Below are 26,307 nucleotides of genomic sequence, written 5' to 3'. Positions count from 1 at the left end.
ATATTTATATTTTTAAATATGTCCTTTTCAGGGGTTCAGGGCGATCAAACACTGGCCACAACATTTCCATAGAAATGTATCATACATATAAAAGGAATAAAAACATAGAAGACATCCTCGTTCAAGCAAAAATCAAATGCCAGGTCACGAACGCGTGATTTTACGGGGTTTTTTCTTTCGTTTGTTTACTTTAGTGTTTACGTAGCTTTAAAAGGTTAAGGCAAAAATAGGAACAGCACAATTTTTTTTTCTTTGGCCCAAGTGTGAGACGAAAAATGATAAACAGTACGACTAGTGTACTTGCACTACGTCATTCCTCGACGCAGATGCACTTGTAGCTGTGTACTTGTCGTTCCGGTAGACAAGCCATTTATTTCTGTGAGGAGCCCACCGTCCGCTTGATTAAACCACCGCCTGACAATGTTAGACCACCTTGCACAGCAGCCACTGTTAGACCACATGGCGCAGCAGCCACTGTTAGACCACATGGCGTAGCAGCCACTGTTAGACCACATGGCGTAGCAGCCACTGTTAGACCACATGGCACAGCAGCCACTGTTAGACCACATGGCACAGCAGCCACTGTTAGACCACATGGCGTAGCAGCCACTGTTAGACCACATGGCGTAGCAGCCACAGTTAGACCACATGACACAGCAGCCACTGTAAGACCACATGGCACAGCAGCCACTGTTAGACCACATGGCACAGCAGCCACTGTTAGACCACATGACACAGCAGCCACTGTAAGACCACATGGCACAGCAGCCACAGTTAGACCACATGGCGTAGCAGCCACAGTTAGACCACATGACACAGCAGCCACTGTTAAGACCACATGGCACAGCAGCCACTGTTAGACCACATGGCGTAACAGCCACTGTTAGACCACATGGTACAGCAGCCACTGTTAGACCACATGGTACAGCAGCCACTGTTAGACCACATGGCACAGCAGCCACTGTTAGACCACATGGGACAGCAGCCACTGTTAGACCACATGGCGTAGCAGCCACAGTTAGACACATGACACAGCAGCCACTGTTAGACCACATGGCACAGCAGCCACTGGTAGACCACATGGCGTAGCAGCCACTGTTAGATTACATGGCACAGCAGCCACTGTTAGACCACATGGCACAGCAGCCACTGTTAGACCACATGGCGTAGCAGCCACTGTTAGACCACATGGCGTAGCAGCCACTGTTAGACCACATGGCGTAGCAGCCACTGTTAGACCACATGGCGTAGCAGCCACTGTTAGACCACATGGCACAGCAGCCACTGTTAGACCACATGGCGTAGCAGCCACTGTTAGACCACATGGCGTAGCAGCCACTGTTAGACCACATGGCACAGCAGCCACTGTTAGACCACATGGCGTAGCAGCCACTGTTAGACCACATGGCACAGCAGCCACTGTTAGACCACATGGCACAGCAGCCACTGTTAGACCACATGGCACAGCAGCCACTGTTAGACCACATGGCGCAGCAGCCACTGTTAGACCACATGGCGTAGCAGCCATTGTTAGACCACATGGCACAGCAGCCAATGCAATCGACTTTTTCAGATACGTCAATCACGTAAAAGCAGCCTTGTCAAATCAATGACAAATGCAGAAGAAGGAAATTTACGTTTACTAATATAAATCACCTTAATATCATTGCGATAAATTTACCCTCTTGATCCCAATTAAATGTTAATTTGCGATTTCAAAGTTGCTTAGGAGAGTCCTGTAAGACATCCGTTCCTCTCCCTGTAGTCGCAACACCTGTCAGGAGTCGACCTGTTGTCTTGTCTTGTCTTGTTCCTTCATTAATCGATTTTGGCATATTCTATAATACTGTACTGTTTTTGTCAACTGTCCAATTGATACCAAAAGTTTTCCAAAGTGTTCGAACTCTGCTTGCTCGTGAACAATTATCAATGTAACAGTGAGACCCTTAACTTTCTACGTATATACTGAAAATGATGAAGAAAGAACACGGATGGTCATTTCGTCACGCACCAAGTATCCTTCAAAATCGAGTTTTAATTATATGCACCTGCTTTCTCCTTCGTCCCTCTCCGCCCGATCGCGATGGCCTATCAATTTTTCGGTTTTTAATAGTCAGAATGAAGGTTCTGTGAAGTGTTAGGGAAAAAACCTGTGTACCTAAGAGACGCGGCAACCGATGCAGTGTTTTACTACTACATGTATTTCCTCAGCAATTTATTACACATAGTATTAGTGCTACCTGACAAAGACTTTATACGAACTTTAAGATTTGGCTCGAAGTATTGCTCTCATGACCCTAGAATATGAATACTGCCGTGGCCGCTTTACTGTTGAGTTAGCCTACTTGATACAGTCAGAAATTCTGCTTGTATAAAGACAAAACAGACCCTGCCAAGGATTGTAAATGAGAGCTGACAATTAGCACCCTGTGTTCAAAATTGAGACACAAGATACCACTTCGATTCATTAGAGTGTCTTCGTTACAATTGATTTATTGAGGCAATACACTTTTATGAGATAACTGCCATAGAATCACGCAATTTTGTGTGCCCCATGCAGAAATTGAAATCAACTGCGCTGATTTTCATAAAACTAACAAGACGACGATCGACGACGACGATGATGATGATGAGTGGTGGCCACACGTAATGACAATGAGCAATGATAACAGAAGTCAACGAGGTGTTCATGCTGTTGTCGTCAAACTCGGTGTATCAAAGCTGATTCCCACTGCACGCATCGTGACCTATTTCACTGACAAGGCTTTCTGTTAAGATGTCACGCATCACCTAGCACATTTGTTATCATAGGTGGTAGGTTCCGAACACCTGGTCCTGGCGGTATATCACCATGTACTTGCCAAAACACACAATAAAACTAAATTATTTTGGTTTCCTTTTTGTTCAGGTTTCAACTAATGAAACGTTGGCCAACAGTGAATTCATAAATTTCAGTTCGAGAATTGAAAGGCCGAGTTCTTCCAGGACATTTTCAACCATACAATTCTCTCCCACGCAAAGTCGTTATCGGCACAAAAACAAACAATCGTTTATACCCATTCACTTTTAAAACGATAAAAGAAAATGCTGATACTGAGAGAACAAAAATGTTTGTACGTCACAAAACACTTGTCTGATTTCGCAGATCCATCTGACTGGGTAATGCGACGAATGCTGACTTTCTTGTAACACTCAATGACACCTCTGATTTCGGTACACAGTGTGGGTGATACATTTTCACGCCGACGAACAGACAGATGCGGGGTGAAGGATAGGTTAATAGAAGTCAACCTGATTTCACTGTAAAGGCACGCTAAATAGGTCAAAATTCTACGGGCTTAGACCGTCTTCTTAACAGTAGCCCTTTGTTTTCTCTTTGTGGGGTAAAAAGCAAGGTTGTCCTTGCGAACAACACAATACCATTGTAGTCAGTGATGTATAGGAAGCTTGTGATCGACGTCATGTAGTGTTTCAGAAGCATCGATCCGTAGAATTAATCTTCACCAATATAAGCGACACAGAAAGCAGTATATATCAAAAGCCGTCAGTGTCATCTTTGGTATCAGTGACGATAGATTAAAAATAAGCCTTGTGGTCCCCTCTTGCAGTGAATGATCCGTAAATGGCTATTTACCGACATAAATTATTACCTTAATCTCATAAGGAAATGAGAAATTTCATCTTCAAATATCCGTACTCTTGGATTGCATTACACTCGCAAATATTCGACAGACAACATAAAATTTACTTCAATCATTTCAAGCTAAAATAAAGCTTTTTTAACTACGTTCAAGATAGTATGCGCCTCGAAAAAACTTTATCTCAAACTTCCCTCAATAAAACTTTCAACAATCTCCTTTAAATCAAGAAAAAAACTCATGGGTTACCTTGCAAAGTTTGGTACTACGGTACAAGAGAAACAAATTACCTTACATTTACCTGTATTTGAAGTTCAGTATGGCTGCTATAACCCTGTGTTAACTCCATAGAAAAATAAAATTTTTGATTTTCGGAGATGCTGAAAATGTTCCTACTCTAAGTGCTTTAAAACGAGCCCCCACAAGAGACGGAGGCACTAATTACAGTTGCTGATCGTTAAATTTTAAATTTTTACAACGACAACATTGCTATAATTTATGTTTTTCTGGTATGAAACCCCTTGTATTGAAATCAGAGACGTAGATATCACGCCATACCTCCATACATAAATTCGATGTCAGATGAAAACAGCCTATTTTCCTGCAGCGGTGATGCGTACTACTTTCTCCTACGCAATGTCTCGTTAGACAAAGCCTGGAATGTGCATTTATCGTAAACATGGGTGATCAACATTAAAAAGGGGAAAATATCATTTGATTGGTGTGGGAAGATATACTGATACTAGCATATACATGTTAGAACACATGATAGAACGTCTTGGCAAAGTTTTGAATTTGTTAATATGTAGCCTTACTTTACACAGAGATCCAGCTTCCAACGGTTAACGGCGCATGCGTGAAGCGTTAAAACTATCGCATCTCACCAACATTGATATATTATATTCGAGTTGATGTGATATATTTGTACCTTCCTTCGCAGTGTTTTGATCAATTACTATTGATTCCTTCACAAAGAAATTGCGTTATCTGTACTGCATATCTTTTAAGGTGCTGTCAGAATATTTCAAGTCAAGACGTACATGATCTTGACGAAAAAAAGTCGTCCTGGAGAAGGATAACTCAAACGACGATCCTCGAAAGCCGCGACAACAGTCTTGGTTTCAATCCCATCACAGAGAATCCACTTTTTCTATGACTTCTCATATCAGTAACACTGACAGCATTTAGGTATATTTTACACTTTAAACTCATCATGATCACATAGTTAGCTTTGCACTCTATACCATTGTTAAATAAGTATTCCAAAAATGTGTCTCACTGTCGGAATTAATCAATTTTAAGGACGAAACGTGTTGGAACAACCATTTCATAAAAATAAGTTCGAACACGCGACAATAGTTTCAATTTACTTTTCCAGTCATGCGTGTACAACTAACTCCCACGTCAGATCAGCTTCGATACAAAAACAAAGATTCGGTCAGTTTTCAAAAACACCGACAAGCATTGTAGGAGACGAAAAGATATCTATAGAACATGAACACAAACATGGAGACGTAGTAAAAAGACATGTTCTTTCGTGTTCGATATCAAAGTGCCATCAGGCATTCCAAGTGCGTAAATAAATTGTGCTCCACACACTCTTTCCCTCCAGTGATTGGCAAATCGATTAAATGTTGAGCTCTTTTGATAAATTTGCAGCACGTTTGTCACCGTACGCTGCCTCTTTAACAGCAAAGCTAAGCATTTCTTGCGAATTTTGAACGTTAGTCAATCTGGTCCATAATTAATATAAGGTTATTCACAAAATACCGGGAATTATATGTCCGAGTACATCGTGCAGCGGAGGTATTGTCCGAGACGCGTAGAGTCGAGGACAATACCGAAGCGTATTTACGATAAATGCACATTCCAGGCTTTGTCAGATGTGAAATGCGTAGGAGAACTGTATAATTGTGCCGCGAAAAAGTCAAAATTGAAGCGGTTTTTGGATGCCCCTCCCGCACTGCACTGAGCGATCGCGAGCTTACTGAGAACGCGTTCAGCGCGTCCGCTAAGCGCACAGAACGAAATTTCAAACCCGCGCAGCGAAGTGCGTGTGATAGAAATTGTAGGTCATCAGCATAATTTCACTCTAATTCACAGGGTTTTGATTCACCACTAGTAACGTTGTGAAGTACTGAATGTTTAGAAGCATATTTTTTGTTAAAAATTCAAAATCATCTCTCCTTTTTCCCCGCGCTGACGTAAAGGTGTTTTGAGTTCTAAGGTCAAATAGCGTCCAATAACATCAAAAGTTATTATACTCCGCGTCAAAGTTATTGGACTCCGCGTCCTCTGATACCGAAACTTACTGTACGACGAAACTCTATAGGCTACAGACACAGGTGTATAATAATACTTGTTATTTCTGACGGCTAACAGAGCAGGCACTTATTGTACATTGCTTTAGTCATGGCTGACTGAAGGCTTACCCACACACAAACATATATCTGTTCATATCAAGGGGGTCGAAATAAGTTAGCTAAGTTAATTTTTAATTGAAATATTGTAGCAGCTTTCTGTGTATTTTTGATGAAGTGTCGGTGAAACAGATACATTCGGAAACAATAAAAATATAGGTAGATCAAAAGTATTGGAATAAGGTTCATGTTAACAATGCGAGTATTCCATGCCATATTGTGCGATAACTTGAAGACACAATAACTGGTGATCTGGTGAAATTACCCGCAAGCCGTCCCTCCCCCTATGGAGGTTCAAGTTGGACAACGTTGCTGTCAACATGAAAAACTTCATATTTTTGCATTCAAATCGCAATCTCGTGTGAAACCTGATAAAATTATGTGTTCGGGCAATTGAACTGAACTTATTTGGCACTCACACAGTGTGGTGATGTGGCGGGCTGCGATATTGGCAGTTTGACCAGAGAGGGCTCTCTCCATATAACAATAACCAGACAAGAACAAATGATAAAATGGCTGGCTCTTGCGAGATGATGCCTTACACTGTTTTCGTGCTGTTGAAAACATTGGATACGACATACGATAGACCTATAATGAATACCTGAAGAAATTTCGTAGATCATGCTACCATAGTATACTATTATTCATGAACTTCGATGAAGGTGGAATTTATAAATCCTTTGATTGGTTCGACAGAATACTTGAAGAATGTGTTTGCTGTTGTACATCACAGCAGCTGTGTTTTAGAATCACTAATATTATCATTAATTTCAGAGTATTTTGTACGACGATTCCCTTGAAATACCACACACTATCAATGTTGAGGAGCATTTCATACCAAAGAACAACCGACAGCGGTGAGTCCACTGTATGATTATATACACTGACCTACCTTCAACTTCTAAAGTTTCAAACTAACTAATCAATTACGGTTAATGTCATCACCGGTCCAACTTTCCTGACTGAAATGTGTGTCACGTTGAGATTTTCCCCAAGGTCTATTCTTATTTTTCCCGAAACAAGTTAGCTAATACAGAATCAGAGCTGAGCAAAGCCAGTGAATTGTGCATCAACCTGGTCTGACATTTCAGTAAGCAAGTTACATTGAAAGCGATTATTACAATTTCGTGATACTTTGTTCCATTGATTGTATCTTTAATAGAACACGATGCAGTTTATGTCATATCTGTACGGCTATGTACGCAGCATCCAGACTACACGTTTTATAACATACGCTTGCATGCGATTGATCAAAACATGAGAAAAAGACAAACTCTGTGGAAACAGTTGCCATCGGCAGACGGACATTAACACATATGAAAATTCATTGCACTTGTGTGTTGTACGTGTTTGTCCACCAAATCTTGTAAATCTTTCACAGACCAGATATGCGTGTCACAGGGACATCGTCAGTTGGCTACTTCATCCGACCTCTCTTTGTGAAATCTTTATCTCATCTGAAACTGAAGCAGCAAAGTTGACAAAGCAAAGCCCGTAGTCACTTCAATGGCCGAGCGACGCTTATGAGGGCGCGCTATTTCAATGTATTGATTCATTGAGCTTTCATGTATTCCTAATGCGACTCCTCTTTCAACTCTAGATCCAAAGATGACCCCAATCAAAGAACTCCAAGTGACAATCCCTTTGTAGAAGAGACTGGTGAGTTCATTATGAATAATTTCTGTGACTTGCGAGTTTACGTTATTAGATGCAATATTCTGCTTAACGAAGATTGAAGTTTTTGGGTAGTGTCTTTGATGTCAAAAGTGAAAGAGTTCATCAAAGCGAGCAACTTTGTCTAAATAAAAATACGAAATACGAAGTATTGTCCACCACTTATTTTTTTTTTCAAATTTCACATCGATTGGACAGAGATGCTACATATCAAACGTATGCCTGTTTTTGAAAATATCAGAAATACTAAGTACTCACACCATTTATATTCTACCAGCTCTCCACGTGGACAAATACAGTAATCTGTTGGCTTTCTCACATGTATCCTTTGTCCCTCAGATATTCCCATGATGCAAAGCAGTTCACGTAGCTCTCTGAAGTTCACAGGGCAGCAATACATTAGCAATGGTACAGTGAGAATACCTGATAATCTTGTGAAAGATACGTTGAAGATTGACGAGGTATAGCTTAAAATTTACGAGTATTATGCATGGTTACACACAATATCTGATTATAAAATCAAATAGTCGACTGCAGAAGACATGGAGATTATTTGAGAGTTTAATGTACATTCGATAAAATGTATGACTTTAAAATGTTTTCTACTGAGAATTATCATGCAATGGGCATAGGGCCGTGTACAGCAATAAATAGCCATTCATAGCCAGTCATAGGGTGGTGTTTTTTAATCTATTAAAATATATGTCATGAAACATAGAACTTATAAACTTATCACACAAAAACACAAGTAGAATAAAGCAGCTATACGATTTTTGAAGAAATGCTTAACATGAGAGGAAGAAAAGACTTAACAGGCCATCAAAATTATGATTAAATTGCTGATTAGAGTAAAAGAGAAAATATAACGTAAGGGAGCCTTTGTTTTCTACGGGGGACGGGACTTGATGGTAACCAGGGTGGTCGGGATTTTTAAAACGATGGGGGGTAAAGGTTTACTGTGGACACTTTACATTTTACATCAGATTCAGATTTGAAAGGAACTATAACAACAAAATTGAATGTAAGGTGTACACAATCATAGACTTCTAGAGCTATGACACAATAGAAATGTTACATAGTTTTATTTTGCATAAAACGGACAATGATGATTTTTTAAACAGGATTCTACCCACACGAGTGCTTGTTGTAGCTTAAACAGCTGATAAAATTTGGCTTTCTGATCTGACCACGAGACTACTTGCCTGAAAAATAACCATTGCACTCTGGTACATAAATTATGTAGATTTTAACTGATAGGATATTCCGATATGATTATAATGATTTTCTAACGAAGGAACGGACAAAGAAATGCAGTTATTAGGTAACCAAGTAACTAATTATGTAAATCATAAATAAATAAATAAATGTTGAATATAAAATTAGTTCAGTATCTCATCACTGAGACTAAACAAGCGTCACGGCAAAATTTTTCTCTTACAGATACCACTACCGACGATTCCTCTTTCAGAAAATTCTGAGCACATTTCTGGAAACATGACTTGTATGAAGATGAACCCAATGCCTAGTAAGTCCTTTAAAATGAAGATATTTGCAATATTTCATTTACTTTCCAGCCAAGCTCTCTGCTTTACATCTCGGGGTTTGACAAACTTACTAATGCATTGCAGCAACAAATTGCCCGTTAATGCATGGTGATGTTATAGGTCGATAAAATGGCATTTAATTACCTCCAGAAACCCCACAAAGAACAGGATGTTTCCAGAATCTCATCCAAATAGCGAAACGACTTTCTACTGAAGACATCGAACAGTTCGCAGTGGCATACATCAAACCAAACGCTACCTTCTTAAACAGTGATGAGGAGGGAGAGAGAGAAATCGCCATCGACGTCTTGGGAGCAGTAGCCACTGAAATCACACAAGGAATTCTGACTGACATGATACTGCTATCTGAGAGACCAAATGGAAGTCTGATTATGCAGACTTTGATTCACTTTGTGGAGCTTGATAATCCTCCAGCCGAGGTGGCTGTTGAGGCAATTACCCGTCTGGCGTTTGGTGAAGTTTCCGCCGTAGAAGGTATGTTTGTGTACTTATGTAACGTTTAAAATTTGTGAAATATGCCCTGTTCGGTAATCTCAAGTCCAGCTCCTTCTTTGGGGTATGACCGTTAAATAAATGTAATAGGGCATATAATAACTGATAAATGACATTACATTCTGTATTTTGATGATAATCGGTATTAAAATGTTAAACTTTGTTTTATCGTTTAGATATCATGTGTTGTAATTCAGCGAATAATTCGCTGAACACGTTTGACTATTAATATCCAGTTGAATCGAACAGGCGAATTCATCCTGATGCAAACACCACAATGTAAAAGAATGCGGATATCAAGAAATAGGCCAGGTATCTATTTCAACAACTCGACCCCATAAAGTCGCCATCGTTGGTGATACATATTAAATCGTTCATTTCTCAGGTCTTCAGCAATGGGAAATTATACACAACAGAGCAGTTTTAGTGCTGGGATCGGTAGCCAAAACACTCCGGCTATCGGAAAGAAATGATGTACGAGAAAAAGGCGATGAGATTGTGAAAAGGATGGAAGATACCCTCGGTATACATGGTAAGTGTTGTCGACTGTGATTTTTGTCTGAATGAATTTTCATCGAACAAAATGAAATTTAATAGCTGAATTACATGCAATAACAGCTTTTGGTTCAGCAACGTTATTTCACTCTAATATCAATGTCTGAGTTTAAAACACCATCTATAGAAATGTTTTTACCTTCATTGCAGACAAGGGACATCATCGTCAGATAAGATCTGCTCTCAGCGACGAAGACTACAATAGCTACATTGAAGAGAAGGCCACTCTGATCTACTCTCTTGGAAATGCAATCTCTCCTACATCCTATGAACATTTACTGTCATATGTCAACAACTCTGACAGCCATCCGATGCTTCGTAGAAGTGGTGTGCACGCCATCAGCAAATATTCTCATCAACAGGTAATAGATGCCTTTCTCACAAATATTCAGTTTTCTATTAGGGTACTCTCTGAAACTATCCAGTTAAGTCATCGTAAGTGTACGTTTCTACGACGGTTTGCCATTGATTTTCTCTCTTAAAAACACAACACCTCTATCACTAATTACAGGCGGCGAGACGACTGTTAGATTCAGCGATACATGACGATGATGAAACCGTCAGATACCTTGCTGCAACGGAGTATCTACGTCACAGTCATGCCGAAGACTTTGGTCATCTTGTCGATGAACAGGGGTAAGCCAGTGAATTATACTGCAGAAAATTGTGTACATCAGTTTTTCGTATACCATGTTATTTCATTTTTGCATATCATATCGTAGATTTGTCTTTCGATTCCTACAATGCTTCTAATGTTTAAACGACTCATCAGCTACTTATTTAAAGAAACGTCGCATTTACGTTAAATCGTCCTGCTAGGCCAAAGATCTGAGACTTTACAGTGCAATAATTTTCAGGAACATCAACACCACATACTATTCGGAACAGCGCCCTCAAAGCAGAAAACGCCGAGGGCTCTTCGAAGAAATACAAATAAAACTACAGACTCCTTCTTTTGAATGGATCAATGAAATCGGTACCAGCGATATCGGTGGATCTATGGGCCTGGTCCTTAAAAACGCCTTCAATCTCGACATAAGTGAGTACAAATTTAACTAGTGTTCTTGTCATTATGACCAATTTTAGAATCGTGCCAGTCGCTCTTATTTTGTAAGTCTTAAACGTTCATCATATTTTGTGCGTTTTAAGTATTGACGAATTTTGCTTTGGTGTGACAGACACAGCACTTTGAAATCTGTACCGACACTTATTAGGCCTAAATATATGATATCCTGCATTGTGTACAACTCTTCAAAAACATTAGGTTTGTCTTTAAACTATTTCTGAATAGTCAACCTTGGTATTCCGGTAAGGTGTCATTCATTGACTTTCTCGTTGGGAATGATTTTCATCGGTAGAACCCTTGGAAGGCTCGGTCAAGGTTGACGTATACAACCATGCTTTCATCAAGGGTAAGATTGGATACTTTAATTTCGAGTTCAGTATGCTGGATGCAAAGGTGTGCTTCATGGGCGAAAGTCAATATTCCCTGAACATCCTCCAGGTACGTTCTTTTGACATAACCTTGATACATGGCTTCCTTTTTCAGAGAATATTTTTAAATACTGTCAGAGAGATAGCGTGTACTACGGATCTGAGTGACCATTTTGATATATCAAAAAGGTCAGTTACCAAGATCTATTAGAATAGAGAAGATTAATGCCGAAATACAAAATTGAAAAAGTAGCACTAAGTAAGTTTTGATACGAGTGGATTTTTTTTTATCACGCCATTCACGTTCCTGCAAGACAATGTTTGTTATCACTGTAAAAGACCTGCCTCTCTCCCTTACTTTTTATACAGGAATTCAACTTCGAGAAAATTGAGAAGTTAGCAACCCAGTTTGACAGCGTGGTCAACAATATCGTAACATCTATCCAAGACACGATGTCTGAATTTAACGAACTTCTCTCGCCAGATTCTGTTCAATTCAGTGAGATTTTTGATAATTTCATGAACGCAATCGGTGATATGCCGAGCAACGTCCGCAGCCTTACGATGATAGCGCAGGATATCCTAAAGCGAATCGGAAAATACAACGGGTTACCGGAATTCTTCTACGATCTTCAAAATGTTATTTTCCGTGTCACCGGCCTCTTCAACGCTGTCAGAAAGGATGTAATGGAACTGTATAACGTAAGTTGTTTGCTAATACAGTACTAAGCAGTGCTTCCCATTCCACTGAAAATTCCTCATAAAGATAGAAATAACTTTGTTTTTGAAGTTGTGCTAAAATATATATTTTTATTACAGTCCGTCAATGATGCTATAACCGTCACGTTGCCATGGGCAGTAGAACAAGTAAACAAAGCCATGTCGTCTGCTGAATCTGCACTGGAGAAACTGTATGAATCGCCGATATCAGCAATCAAGGATATTTCCAGATTCATATTCCAGTGAGTTTCTATTTACGATTTGAATCCGAAAGGAATTGCTTCATATCTTGATTTTAACGTGTGACAGTTCAAATAGTGCACAACTTAATTAGTCTGTAAATTTAAAATAGGATTTTTTAATGTAAGCCTACTGAAGAAGTTGACTTTTTCAGGGAATTTTTTATAACTTTCCCTATGGATAAAAACAATAACAGCATTTCACCTCTCACCACCCGATAGGATTAAAGGAGCGGTATCTGCTGTACTTCACGCTAAGACTCGAATCGAAGGAGCCTGTTATTTTGGTGAAGGAAAGCCGCCATATTGGTTCGATATGAAGGGCGAGCTGATTGACATCTGGGAAGAGCTTCTTGATCTGAAACATTCAATACAGAACGCGGGAAACTGGTCATTGTCAGACGATAACATCAAAGAATTTACTGGAATTTCCGGAGTAAGTCAAAATCTGTGTGATATCTCAACAATTCTTATAAACTTATTTTTTGAATTTTTTAAATTTTATTTTTTTTTAATTTTATTCTTATAAATTTAATGTAATTTTGCTGATTTATGGTTTCATGTTTCCAAAGTTCAATTTATTAACAACACAGTATCAGCCCGAAGTCATGACATCTCTACATCTCTTGCATGGGATACAACTGAGTTACAACCAAACACTACGTATATATCGTACATATTTCTTCCCGTTTTTAGATCTGCAAGAACGTTACCATGATACGTAAAACATAAACCTCATTAGTTTACCATCAGTAACGACACATGTGATCTTCTGGCCGACATATCTTTCAAATTCAAATACTTATGAACTTATTTTAAATAGTATAATGTAGTCCTAAAACTATTTCGAACATTACACTAAAGTTCTTGATCTGGCTCGTCGAGTCACGTGTGCCAATGATTTGCATTCATTCACCTCCGAACAATTCACATTTTTTTGTAATTTTAAAGAGACAATTTAATGTTATCATTTGAATAATAGGAAGACTCTATAAAGCTTAATATTTTTGTGTTCCCTCACTGTATTTCTTGTCATCATAGTCCATCATTGGCATTGCTAATCGATATTTATGACATATTTATTGCAATATATTTCACATTGCAGCCCATGGCTTCGGTGTATTTCTTCATATTCGGTCGCCGAAATTAATACTGAATTTAAATCAAACAGCTATCACAACTTTAATTCTGCATTTACATTCTATTTTTGTGTCTGATGTCTCACGTGCATATCCACGCTTTGCATTCGCTGTAAGATTGTAAGTGTGTAAACAACATCTCTAGGGTTGCGAGTGTTCTTTTGTTTCACACACAATTCCACGGTCTACAGTCGTAATGGTTCATCTTGCTTTCGCCAAATCTACTACTTTTTTTTTATTTCCCAGTCTACTGTGCGAGTGTATATCGTTGCGGATATCCTTGGAGTATTTGATATGATGAGTGGACCCTTTGAAAAAATGCACCAATTAGCTGAGCCGTTTGTACAGACATACGAAGCTGTATCTCAAGCAATCGAAAACATGAAGGCAGGATTTGAAAAAGTTAAGACAGGGTAAGATTTTTACTTGCACCTTTGCTACTTTTGATTGTTATATATAATATGTGTGAGTGAACGAACATATAGTGAGTGTGCATGCAAGCACGCATGTACGTCTGTATGTCTGTACGTACGTACGTATGTATGTATGTATGTATGTATGTATGTATGTATGTATGTATGTATGTATGTATGTATGTATGTATGTATCTATCTATCTATCTATCTATCTATCTATCTATCTATCTATCTATCTATGAAATTTGTAATCTGTGACATTTCGCTACCAAACGGTATAAATATCTACATGTAGTTCGAAGAGACAATAATATCGACTATAGGTTTATTACTGTATCTGTGTATCTGTGTATGTATCTATGTATTTGTGTAAGTATATGTATGTTTTTATTTATGTATGTAGTCATGTATGGGTGCATTCATGTACGCTATCTGTCCATCTATCTATGTCTGTCTGCTTCATAGATCTATCTGTCGATTTTTCTACCATATTTTCTCAACGATATACACAATTTTCATTGATTTGCGCTTTTAAGTTTTTTGGTCTTTAAATTCTGGTTGCCACAGATACGAACAAGCAAAGACATTTGTAAATAAGATATTTGGTTCCAGAGGAGCAAAGATGTTTCCAAGAAAGATAGCTGAATCAAGTTGTGGCGAGGGTTTTTATCCATGTAGAACCGGGAACACGCTACCAGGCATTGACCTTGAAATCAGAGTAGGAGCTGTTGTAAGTATTAAGGATTTTCAAAATCAAAGCAAACAACGGAAAATACGAATTCGGAATAGTTCCAATAAAACACGGACACCTGTTTTGTTTATCGTACAATCCAGTCACAAGAGAGTCAGACCTTGCGTTTGCACACTTAGCAATTGCAACAATTGGAATCTTCATGTTAAACAATATTTATCTTGCAGCTTGTATCTCCTTTCACTGGAAATGTCACTCGTAGTGGACCGACTCAGATAACAATTGATGTGGAAGATGAGCTGAAGAATACACAAGTTATCATTGACCATGTCAATCTGGACGCTGAGAACGACGATCGAATGGTACAATTCGACCTTTTACTCAATATGCTTGCCAAATATAGCTACATGTATACCGTTGTCATTAGCTTTACAACAGTATGCGCCTAGAAAGTGAAAGGCTTAAACTTTTGCTAAAAATTTCCCTTTGGCTGAGAAACAAGTTATCCAAGATTTACCAATAGTTATTCAAAATGGCCGCTTTCCCTGTTTAACTCTGGAGACAAAAAAATGAATTTTCGATTTCGAAAAACTGTGATGGTGAATTTTTTCCATGAGCTTTAAAATGAGCCCTCATAATAATTGATAGATCATGAAAGAATTGTAAAAGTTTGAGAGTCCGAATATCTATTCCCGAGACGTATCATGATTCTACCCAAACACACAGCACAGTGAACTTTATTTTTGACACATATCTTATTATGGCGTCTCTTGAATGTTCACGTTTGTCACCGATCCTACTCATGAAAATCAAGCCTGAAAAATATTCAATCGCGGTCACTGCAATGCTTATTTATACTGAGTATCCCTGTCGGTATTTTTTTCTAGTTCTTGCGGAGGTAAAAATAGATTGCCATCATTAAGCCAGGTATTTGTTACGTTAGAGTTTTTCAGCAGCAAGACAGCTAATTGAGAAAACCCTGTTTCATGATCAAGGTGTTAGTATAAGTGTCAAATATTTGCACCATGGAATGCTTAAAGTAACTATGACCACGGACGTTCATAGTATCGGGCACAATAAAGTCAAGCTGGTACTATTGCCATGATTTTTCTACCACAAATCACAGCGTTTGAAAAACTTTACAGTTTGCACTTGCACATTACCGTGACAGAAGCGATACTTAGGTTTGCAGCTTTGCAGGTCCAGCAATTAGTCTTCAAGTATGAGAATTTCCTATTATTCACACTTCCTTTACTAGGTCATGTACGCCTTCTGACTGTTGATGAATGCGTGCTCTCAGTTTCGCTGTCTCTATTTCTCCTTTTTTACATTCTGCCATTCAGGTGTTTAAGGGCATGCGTCTCGGAACAGTGACGTCATCAGGTTGTCGTCCTAATACAATACATCTTGCAATGCGACAAGTTGGAACTAGGCTTTCTGTTGATCCGACAAGATACATAGAGCCGAGGAAAATGCTGTCACCACCATGGATCCAACATTGTGATGAATATGTACTGATATTTAAGGTAATCTTGAAAAAACTACGTATCAACAATGGATCACATAATTTAGGATAGATCGTGTTCCGTTAAGCAACCTCATCAACAATATGAAGGTGGTTATTTGAACCGCAGCGATTTTGGTTCATCGTTACCTTCTTTTGTAATTGTCAGTATAATACAAATTTCATAGTAAACAACAGTAGTTGGCCAAAGACCACAACGATGGCTTTGATTAGATCCTCGGCTTTATAATTTTGTTTTCATAGGGAGCGGCAGTGGCGGGGCCAAAAGCTATCACAGGGGGTCCTAAAACCGAAGACGAGAGTCCGAAACGAGCAGAAAAGCCAAACACCCACAGTTTCAGCACTCCAGGAAGATCAAAGAGGGCGATCCATTCTGCGACTAGAAATGAAAGTCTCGTCGCTAAAGGGAAAGGTAAAGAACCTTCATGATATTTCATCTTATTTGGATTATATTTTTTTAAAATTGCCAATAAATAGCCTTGATGGTACGTTTACGTCCAACATACAAACTAATGTTGCTGAGAATTTTACGCGTAGTATAAGAGTAATAGTAGGCCTCCCATTAGCGTAGATACAGAGCAAAAACTGTATACAATCACTCCTTAACATTTCAACATTTCAGGCGCAGCCTACTAGTCGTTAAATTTTATGTGATAGTGTCTCAAGTTATTTTAACAAGTAAACATATTATGTTCATTAATTTTGAATAGAATTAACATTTTACGAGAAATCGAAAGGTCTTTACATCTGACCGTCAAATAACAGTTTAAAATTGCCTCTCCTGCACAGTGACATTGTCCGTTAACAAGTTGACGTACAAGCAAAAGCAATCTGCTTATACACCCCGTATTAAGTCATTTACCGTTACCATCACGCAGCCCTAGAATTCTCAATTCCTGCTCTGCAAAACCCTATAGACAACCAAATTCATCTTCAGATTCTGCGAGCCCGCAAGTTTTTCCAAATCAACTACCGAACAACGATGAATATCTTTGCCAACTTATAATTAATGAAATACGTGCTTGCAAGCCCCTGGGTCTCTCACACCTAAAGTTTCTTAACTGACGAAGGAAAGATATTCTAAGTCAACTGCCGGTCATGAAAAACATCTTTTTATACGCGCCGAACAGCTTTGTTTGCATTCCAGTGTAGCTGAATTGCAGAATGATGCATACGATTGTTTAAAATTCAATATCCCCTAACCCTTCATGTTAGTGGATCCCGTTGTTGTCATTCTGCTGAACAATTCACATCAGGTGGAATACCAATTGAATATTACAGCATTGCTTTCTAAGCTCGGATTGCCCTTACTCGACGATAGAGGACCGTTGTTTGATCTGAATGTAAAGGACACCACCGTGCGGCAGGTTTTTGAATTCCTCGATGCAGCAGAGCAAGATTACACAGCGATGGAACTGAACTCTACGATTGAAGAATTAGAGGTAACCATATATTTCATTTCGTCAATTTAAAGTAAAAGATAGGGAAGATGTAAAGTAAAAGACGAGGACGGCGAAGTTGAAGATGGCATTTGATGAATATCTTACCACTTTCCACATGGATATGTCGATGCTTTTTAATGTAATTATTGCATTTGACTAGCAATCTGTAAACAACATTACTGTTATTGTTTGTACATATTGATCGAAGGCAATAAGTACTGAAATGAATTGAATTGAATTGAATTGAATTGAATTGAATTGAATTGAATTAAATATTTCCTATATTTATCTTCAGGAGCTTTTAGCGTCAAGAAATTTCCGACGCCCAGAAACGTTGACAGATGATGAACTGAGGATGACGTCATCAGCCAGAGGAAAAGAGTCCCATTCAGAATCGAGGCCAGCACTAATCAAACAGTTTCGGGAACCAGAGGAACGTAAGACGGAAAATCACTTCACTAACTTACGTATAGAACGTTTATTTGAATAATTTTAATGGCCTAACTTCAATTAAGACTTTGAGTGATTCTATAGTTCATAAGTTTCTGTTTTTAAGATTTTCAGTACCCTGTGCGGTAAAATAACAAATGCTGTCGGTACGATGTAATTGTTTGATTCCTACCGTAGCAATAATTGAATCACTGGTTTAAGTGATGGATAAAGGAACTGAAATTTGATTTATGTTTCTCTCACCTGAATCGCGATTCGGATTTTGCTCGGTTAAAAGTGTTGCGTAGGTGTTCATCATTGCATGTACAATCGCTCTGAATTTTCTTCATGATCTACATCTTTCAGGGTGCCATCAGGAGTTATGGTCATACATGCCAAACGACACGTTCTGCAACTTTGACATTGATTGCAAAGGCATCTACTGTGACATTGAACTTGGCTTCTTCTACTTCCCCGTTCATGTTCCTGTCATTGTTCGTCTGGATTCGTGCCAGTTGCTGCTCTGGATTGTGATTGGCGACTTTCAGACCTCAGTTGACTTAATAGATCTGACGTTTGGTGAGTTGCCATGGGCTGTAAACTTTTCGGGGGGAAACTGGATACAATGAAAGGGTGAATGAGTTCAATGAATCTATGCGATAAACATATGCCGTCAGAGTGACCGGTAAATTTACTGGCTACGATTCTGTAGCACTAATTTTTTCTTTTCACTTACGGGTTTAGTACAATTTTATTCTTTATCTTGACGTTTAAATTCGTAACTCCCTGATATTATTCAACCAGCACAGTTGGTGGTTAACGATTTTTAATATTTTTATACACCCTACTTACATATCAATTAATATCAAATACTGAAACACACTTCAGCTTGCCCCATTGAAAACCTGAAGACAAAAAAGGATTCAAATAGTATAAATATGTAGACCTACATCGGTTAGTGTGTACTTCTTCATAAAATACATAGTCAATCCTCAATTATAACTAAAAATTAATGAGTGGCAATATGAACAGTAATTATCATTTGCCCTCTGAGAAACGGAAAGTGCAGAACTGAAAAAAATTAAATAAGTACCTATTCAGGCATCCTTAAAGCTTTCATTAAAATACACTATTTCATTCAGTACTTTTAATGAAATCCGTAAGGTTGACTTTGAACTGGCAAAGCTTGCCTTTGTGTTTCAGGTGAACCTGTTGAAGACTACGATGTTGTACAAGATGGCATAGGTGCTGACATAGCTGGCATTGAATTGTTCCAGTCAGTCCAGATCGTTTATAAAATGAGTGCAAGGAGCGTTGAAGGCGAAGATCCATCCTCGGAATTAACTGTCAAGGTTAATTTTAATCTGGTTAATGAGTAGATAGAAAAGATAATAAAAGACTGATTTTATTTACTTGGCAAAACATTCCCAGAATTTGCATGGTTAAATGGTCAGTAGCTGTAACTATTGATGATTCTTTCCACTAGTTTTGTTTTTAATATCAGCTACAGTTTCATGTTCTACTCCCCAAAAGCATGGTGAAACCCCTATTATAATAGCTTGAACACCCATCCAATTTTTTTTGTTTTCGTTCATTTAGTTTTTGCTGACTCAGGTTACGTAAAAGTTTTATTTAAAACAAATGATGTGATGATATAACATTTTAGCGATATATTTTCCCGACTTCTTGGTAGTTCGCAGTGTACAGAACCTGTGTTGCTTAATTCTTTTCCTCTAATAACCCTAAAATACATGAACCTGTAATTTTTCAACGCAGCGTCTGTATGTGTAAAATGTATTGTTATTGTTACACATATTTGAATTCTAGTCCAGACCAGAATTAACTTTTCAACACTGTCAATGCAGTTTACGTATGTACCGGCTGAGTTGACAAGCTGAATACTATGTGTCTAGAGGCGCTGTAGGGAGTAAAAAAAGAAATTACGGCTGGCATTAAAACATACACAGTGAACAAATCATCCAAGTTACTATTCTGCCATTTTGGCTGGAAACATTTTTCTGATGTCGATCACAATCAATAACCTAGAAAATGATATACCTTATAGAAGCATATTTTAGTGAGAATTTGTTATTCAATGCCAACATAGTCTGAGTACCTGTGAACGCTTTACACGTTCCTGGATTTCTTAGGGTTCAAAGAATAGCTTTTCAAAGAGCTTTTCGCATTCTTTGAATGGAATTTTTAGCACGTACCCCTACCATCATGTCATTCAATAAAATCACTGGAATATTGACAGATAATTTCTATTCACAAACTTTCAGTTTGATCTGCAGTTAGGGATTTGCTCCTCGAAGGTTGATAGATGTATGGCGTACGTAACAGTTTTCAAAGACCTGATTTTGGAAACAGAATTGTGTGATAGTGTGGAAGACGAAGAGGAAGAAGAAGCGGAGGAAAAAGGTGATGTATTCATAGACACATAGAAAGTAACATAGACGTTTATGCACGTACTCCCAACTTTAAATCACCATACATTTACTATAACCTAACATCTGGAAACATTAATTTCAATTAATAGAAGTAACAAATATACATCATTTTTTTTATTCCGTCAGCACTTTCCCAACTAAATGATAAGGCAGTATTTTCGCGATATTCACAGATGGTCTTGTGTGTTACTTTTCTCTTTTTCAGAGATAGAAGATATGACTCTATCGGAGTTTGAAGAACAGCTCAGCGTGGTCAATATTGATCAATCTCAAATTACGGCTTTGCTTAACGACATATTGTTAGTAGTAAGAGTTAAGGTGAGAGAGAGGGGAGAGTGAGAGAAAGACGAATGAACGGGCGAATATATATATATATATATATATATATATATATATATATATATATATATATATATATATATATATATATATATATATATATATATATATATATATATATATATATATATATATATATATATATATATATATATATATATATTATATATAATAACTATTTATTTTGATGGCGAAATTTTAAGCCAAATTCAGAGCTGTTGTTTAACAACGAAGATTTATCAGCATTAATTAAGTGTATCTTATGGAGAACATTTTTATTATTGTTTTCCGTCTTGACGACAGACTATCGAAGAGATAACGACTAAGCTACTAGATGACTTTGAAAACGAGTTTAGTAACTTTGACATGAAGCTGTCAGGTGGAGTGGCTATTGGACCTATAAACGTCAACTTCTTTGAAAGGAAATACCCGTTCATGATTGGACCTGTACCAATGTCCTTTGGTATGTATTGTCTGATTTTTATGATCTACTAAAGTATGTTTACACTTTCCAATATTTATTATTGTAATAAGTCTACAACTCTCTCTTCAACGTTTGTCAAAACAGAATTGTAATCCACTGAATATTGACTTCAGAATTCGATGATTTCAAGTCTATTTAATGCAAATGTTTCACACATTGCAAATTCCTATACATGGTCGACAAATGTGAATGTTTTGATTTTTAATTTTCGAGCGACTTACACTATACGAGCGAGCAGTTTGTTGATGGCTACTGTTACGCAGAGATTGTGAGAAAAGTCAGCGTGGGTATATTTTCATCTGAAACCAAAACAAACGTATTATACTCTATTGTATAAGTACACAGCGAAAATAAATTCGCTTAACTTTTTGGAAAGTACTTCTTATTCCATACTTATTACGAAAATTATAAAGTTTTACTCAGAGAATGAAGACTAATGACGTCACCATATGGCGCATCGGTGGAACTGCAATTGTCTCAACAGCTTTGCCATTGTATTTGTTTCAGGATGTGGTGCAAGTGGTTCCTATGGCCTTGACATTTCCGTCAGCGCTGCAGTCCTGTCGATGAAGCTCGATGTAAGTGCATTGCTTGTCATATTCATTATCAACATTGACAGGAGTATCGCATAAAAATTCATGGCTACATCAAAACAATGCATTGTGATTATGATCGGGGATGCTTTATTTATGTTTTTAAATATTAAATCTAATCTACTCGTCTTGTTTAACGCAAAAATCAGTGAAATGGGAAGAAAGGAAAGTGTAATAATATCACATTTACTCTGACATAACGTCAAGTTGCATGTACTCAATAATAGGGGCAACGCATGTGCATTCCACAATGATAAATAATAGTGTTATAAAGTGACGTAACGATATGTTCACATTAATTCACTACGCTAAAATGTACTATGTAGAAACACTTCGAACAATTTTTGGTTTAATTTAATGACAGATAAAACTTCGGCCAGAAGCGGGCGCTGCAGTTTATGGTGTACTTGGAGTTGGGATACCTTTCTTCACCGCTGAATTACATCTGACAGGTCATATAATGAGCACCGCTTTCCCATCACAAGCCACGGTCCAGTTTAATAAATTCCCCCTCGTTCTTCAGTGAGTACTGAAAATCAACATGAATTTAAACTCCTGTTGATAACTAAGAGACTGTGTTATATCATCCGAGTAAGGCAACCTACAGATTCATTCATCAGATGAATACTAGTAGCTTAAATAATGAAAAATTATCCTCTCTGTTGCTTCCATATCAACAATTTAACGGCTGATAGCATAGATATAGTCTTCACAATAACAAATTGCATTCTTGTCTAATATCGACAGTTTACATTACTAAATCGCCGTAAATAAAATCGTCGTGATTAAAGCGTCTGATACGATAGTAATAAACATACTAAATTTGACTTCAATTAGTTCAATCAACTTCAATGAGTTTCAAAAGTCGCATTCAACTGACATAAAAATATACTTAAAGAATAAACGCTTTAATTTCATCTTATTGTCAAGGTCGAGAATGGATCTGGTTATGATTCCGTTGAAGCTTGAACTCAAAGGCATGTGTATATTTGAGATGTGGCTACCATTTGGAATCCATATCAGAGAAGTCGTGTTTGATGTCATGATTTGGAGCTTCACAACCCAACAGATCGAACAGAATATATTTAGTAAGGGAGACATGGAACCAGACAATAGCCCACCTGCATTCACAGAGATCGCTGTGCCGGAGGTAATGGTTATTTTGTGCATTTGTAGTGATAACCCTTTCGGGAGTGGAATACGACAAATACGTCTTTGCCGTCACGTCAATTACGCCCTCTCTGTTTTACAATGTAAACACTCCGTTCCGATCTTTCAGTCGGGGAAAGGACGATAGCAATGGTTAGTTTAGAAGACTTGTGTTCATATTCTAGAGAATCAAATGTGAATACAACTGTATTAGTTATAGGGGAAGGGGTTGTTAGGTTGGCGCTCAAAGGCCGAATAGGGGGACTCATACATGTATGACCTTTAAGTTCAAATTGTAACACCGTATCGAGATACTTGCGAATGATGAAAGTTAATACATGTTCGCCATAATGCACACCGTATGATAATGCTGCAGCTATGTTGACAAGATACATTTAGATATTGTGCGCGTATAAAATACGGCATCTGTAACCAAGGAAGTCGCATTTCTTACGACCCCCTACCTGTAAGTGTCATATTTGTTCGCGTTATGGAATGCCTGTATGTTGACGCAATACAAATGCATTTAACTGACATCGGAAAAATTTGTATGTTACGTTTACGGTTTTGGACATGTTACCAGAATTGCCGATAAAATAAAACAAATTGAAATTTGCTGATATATGGCTTAAAAACTGGCATTGTGTTTTTATTTATACTTTGATGCTAAACTGGTAATCGAAGGTCAAATTTCTCTTCCCGTGATCTATAAATTTTCATTGAGATTGACATGCTCAGTACACTGTAAATCCAAGTGTTTAACTTCTAAACACATAAATAAACACTTATCTGTTACACTTTTTAAACACGTTAAGGTGTTTAAGATATAGTAAACACTTGGAATGTTTAATTGATAAACACACATATTTAGGATTTAAGCACTGGTGTTTTTATTAATAAACGTGTCAACGCGTTTAACAACTAAACAGACTTACATGTTTATTGGGTTGTTACACTTTTTAAACACATATAAGTGTTTATGACCTAAACATGTTTATTCAAAAAACATATAAACATGTTTATCAAAAGTGTTTATCACACTAACAATTACCTTCAAAATCATGTCATAGAACATAGTTTCCAAAATAAGAGACTGGATACAGTGTGCTAAATGGAATGCACAGGAAACATGTTGTATAGAAGCAAACATAATCAAAGGTCCCATTGTTCATAAACCTGGCACTGTGAACTGCCATATTCAACACTTTCACATTAACAGTCAATAACCTTACTGTCAGCCTTTACAAAATGCGTTTGAGTTTCATATCTTCAAGAAAGACGACAAGATTCGGCGATTCAAGTTGCCTGCTCTTGAAATAAACTTCAATGTCAGCATCTGGAACCTCCTATTGGAAATAGAGAATGTGTAATGCATTGATTAATATACTTGTGATTAGAAGTATGACTAAAGCAAGCTATTGTTACATGCTACATTATTCTTGTACAGATTAATGATCAATAGTACCACTATGCAATATTACATCCCATAATGTACAGGATAAATTGTCTGCTGTGATAGACAAAAACATGAAAGAAATCAGATGAACTCTATGAAACCAGATATTGAGCCATAATTTATACATCTTGTGATATGTGTTGCATTCAGTTTATCCTGTACATTATTGGAAGAATATTGCATAGTGGTACTATTGATCATTAATCTGAGCAAGAATAATGTAGCATGTATAGCCAACTGCCCAGACAAACATATCATTTGAATGACCAAAACCAGCAAAAATACTCAAAAATATGTGTCAAGATTTGAAATAATTTCAACAAATCTGAATCAGGTCATCCCTACAAACCTGTACACAAAAGCAATCGGACAATGGGATTCTAAGAACTTAGATGATTTTTGGATTTTCTAAAACAAAAACAGCAAAAATTACTTGATAAATATAGTTTTGCAGATTTTTTTTCACAATTTGTACAAAAACTGATATTGATCATCCACAACAACCTTCACATCAAATTTCAAAGTAGTCTGATGAGCAATTTAAGATTCCAAAACAAGAAATTTACCTTTTTAAGATAACAATTCTGTAGTACTTAATAAGCTCACACCCTCTGTAAATTGTATTTTCAGAAAGCCTAGATATATGAGAACATTTTGGTTACCATAGTTACCATTGTTTACATAACTATCACGTGACAGGTAATTTTCATAAGCTTTCAAAAATTGGTTTCCCCAGTATTTTGTTTCAATGCTTTGAGATATGTGGCTGAAATATGTGTGAGCTCAAGCTGTCTTAAGGATCTTCCAAAGTGTGTCTCAGAATTTTTAAACCTCCTAAAACAATTTTTATGCCAGAAATACTTCTAGAGTGGTGAGTTTAACCCGAGTTGATTTCTTTAAAATTGTACTCCAAAAAAAACTAAGGACGATAGAAGAGCGTTGTGACAGCTTGCATTCCAGAAAGTTTGAGTCAGATATTTTGAAGTAGGCTATTGGGACAAAACATTGGGAAAACCAATTTTTTAAAGGTTATTCTAATTACCTGTCACGTGATAGTTATGTAACAATGGTGATACAGTGGTTACCAAAACGTTTCCCTATAATTTATGGGGGTTCTGAGCTTATTAGCCACCAGAGAATTGTTAGATTAAAAAAGTAAATTTCTTGTCTTGGAACCTTAAGATTTTTTTACAGAAAAAGGGAAAAAAATGTCAAAAAATAAGAATAGGCAAATTGTAGCATGATTTGAACAAAATTTACTGAGGACAAAATTTGGAACCTTAACACTAAGTATCAAAGCAATCAAACAAGTGATGTCAGAGAAGATTTTTTGACCAAAATCAGTAAAAATTGCCCCAATAATGTAAATTTTCAAATTTTACTACAATTTTGAACCAAACTGACTAAGATCACCTCGAGCAAACTGTATAACAAATTTTGGACAAACGGTTTTAGTG

At 37.4% G+C, this 26,307-nt stretch overlaps 1 protein-coding gene across 1 annotated transcript in view; it reads left to right on the top strand.

Moving 5' to 3' along the window:
• LOC139145999 (uncharacterized) overlaps positions 1 to 26,307 on the top strand; it is an 86,824-nt gene that overhangs the window by 5,300 nt on the left and 55,217 nt on the right. The window contains exons 6-33 of the mRNA XM_070717447.1: positions 6,833 to 6,915; positions 7,659 to 7,717; positions 8,072 to 8,193; positions 9,173 to 9,257; positions 9,427 to 9,771; positions 10,175 to 10,321; positions 10,495 to 10,706; positions 10,856 to 10,980; positions 11,202 to 11,383; positions 11,703 to 11,848; positions 12,148 to 12,480; positions 12,598 to 12,740; positions 12,960 to 13,173; positions 14,123 to 14,289; positions 14,860 to 15,022; positions 15,211 to 15,345; positions 16,327 to 16,509; positions 16,752 to 16,920; positions 17,790 to 17,950; positions 18,246 to 18,387; positions 18,746 to 18,958; positions 19,583 to 19,731; positions 20,662 to 20,800; positions 21,035 to 21,147; positions 21,472 to 21,631; positions 22,160 to 22,230; positions 22,610 to 22,767; positions 23,176 to 23,395. Of these exons, the coding sequence (XP_070573548.1) occupies positions 6,833 to 6,915; positions 7,659 to 7,717; positions 8,072 to 8,193; positions 9,173 to 9,257; positions 9,427 to 9,771; positions 10,175 to 10,321; positions 10,495 to 10,706; positions 10,856 to 10,980; positions 11,202 to 11,383; positions 11,703 to 11,848; positions 12,148 to 12,480; positions 12,598 to 12,740; positions 12,960 to 13,173; positions 14,123 to 14,289; positions 14,860 to 15,022; positions 15,211 to 15,345; positions 16,327 to 16,509; positions 16,752 to 16,920; positions 17,790 to 17,950; positions 18,246 to 18,387; positions 18,746 to 18,958; positions 19,583 to 19,731; positions 20,662 to 20,800; positions 21,035 to 21,147; positions 21,472 to 21,631; positions 22,160 to 22,230; positions 22,610 to 22,767; positions 23,176 to 23,395 (4,539 nt within the window). The remainder of the gene's footprint in view (positions 1 to 6,832; positions 6,916 to 7,658; positions 7,718 to 8,071; positions 8,194 to 9,172; positions 9,258 to 9,426; positions 9,772 to 10,174; positions 10,322 to 10,494; positions 10,707 to 10,855; positions 10,981 to 11,201; positions 11,384 to 11,702; positions 11,849 to 12,147; positions 12,481 to 12,597; positions 12,741 to 12,959; positions 13,174 to 14,122; positions 14,290 to 14,859; positions 15,023 to 15,210; positions 15,346 to 16,326; positions 16,510 to 16,751; positions 16,921 to 17,789; positions 17,951 to 18,245; positions 18,388 to 18,745; positions 18,959 to 19,582; positions 19,732 to 20,661; positions 20,801 to 21,034; positions 21,148 to 21,471; positions 21,632 to 22,159; positions 22,231 to 22,609; positions 22,768 to 23,175; positions 23,396 to 26,307) is intronic.

The sequence above is a fragment of the Ptychodera flava genome, chromosome 12 (assembly GCF_041260155.1).
Source record: "Ptychodera flava strain L36383 chromosome 12, AS_Pfla_20210202, whole genome shotgun sequence".
NCBI lineage: Eukaryota > Metazoa > Hemichordata > Enteropneusta > Ptychoderidae > Ptychodera > Ptychodera flava.
The sequence above is the reverse complement of the archived record's forward strand: the minus strand, read 5'-3'. Positions and strand labels throughout refer to the sequence as shown.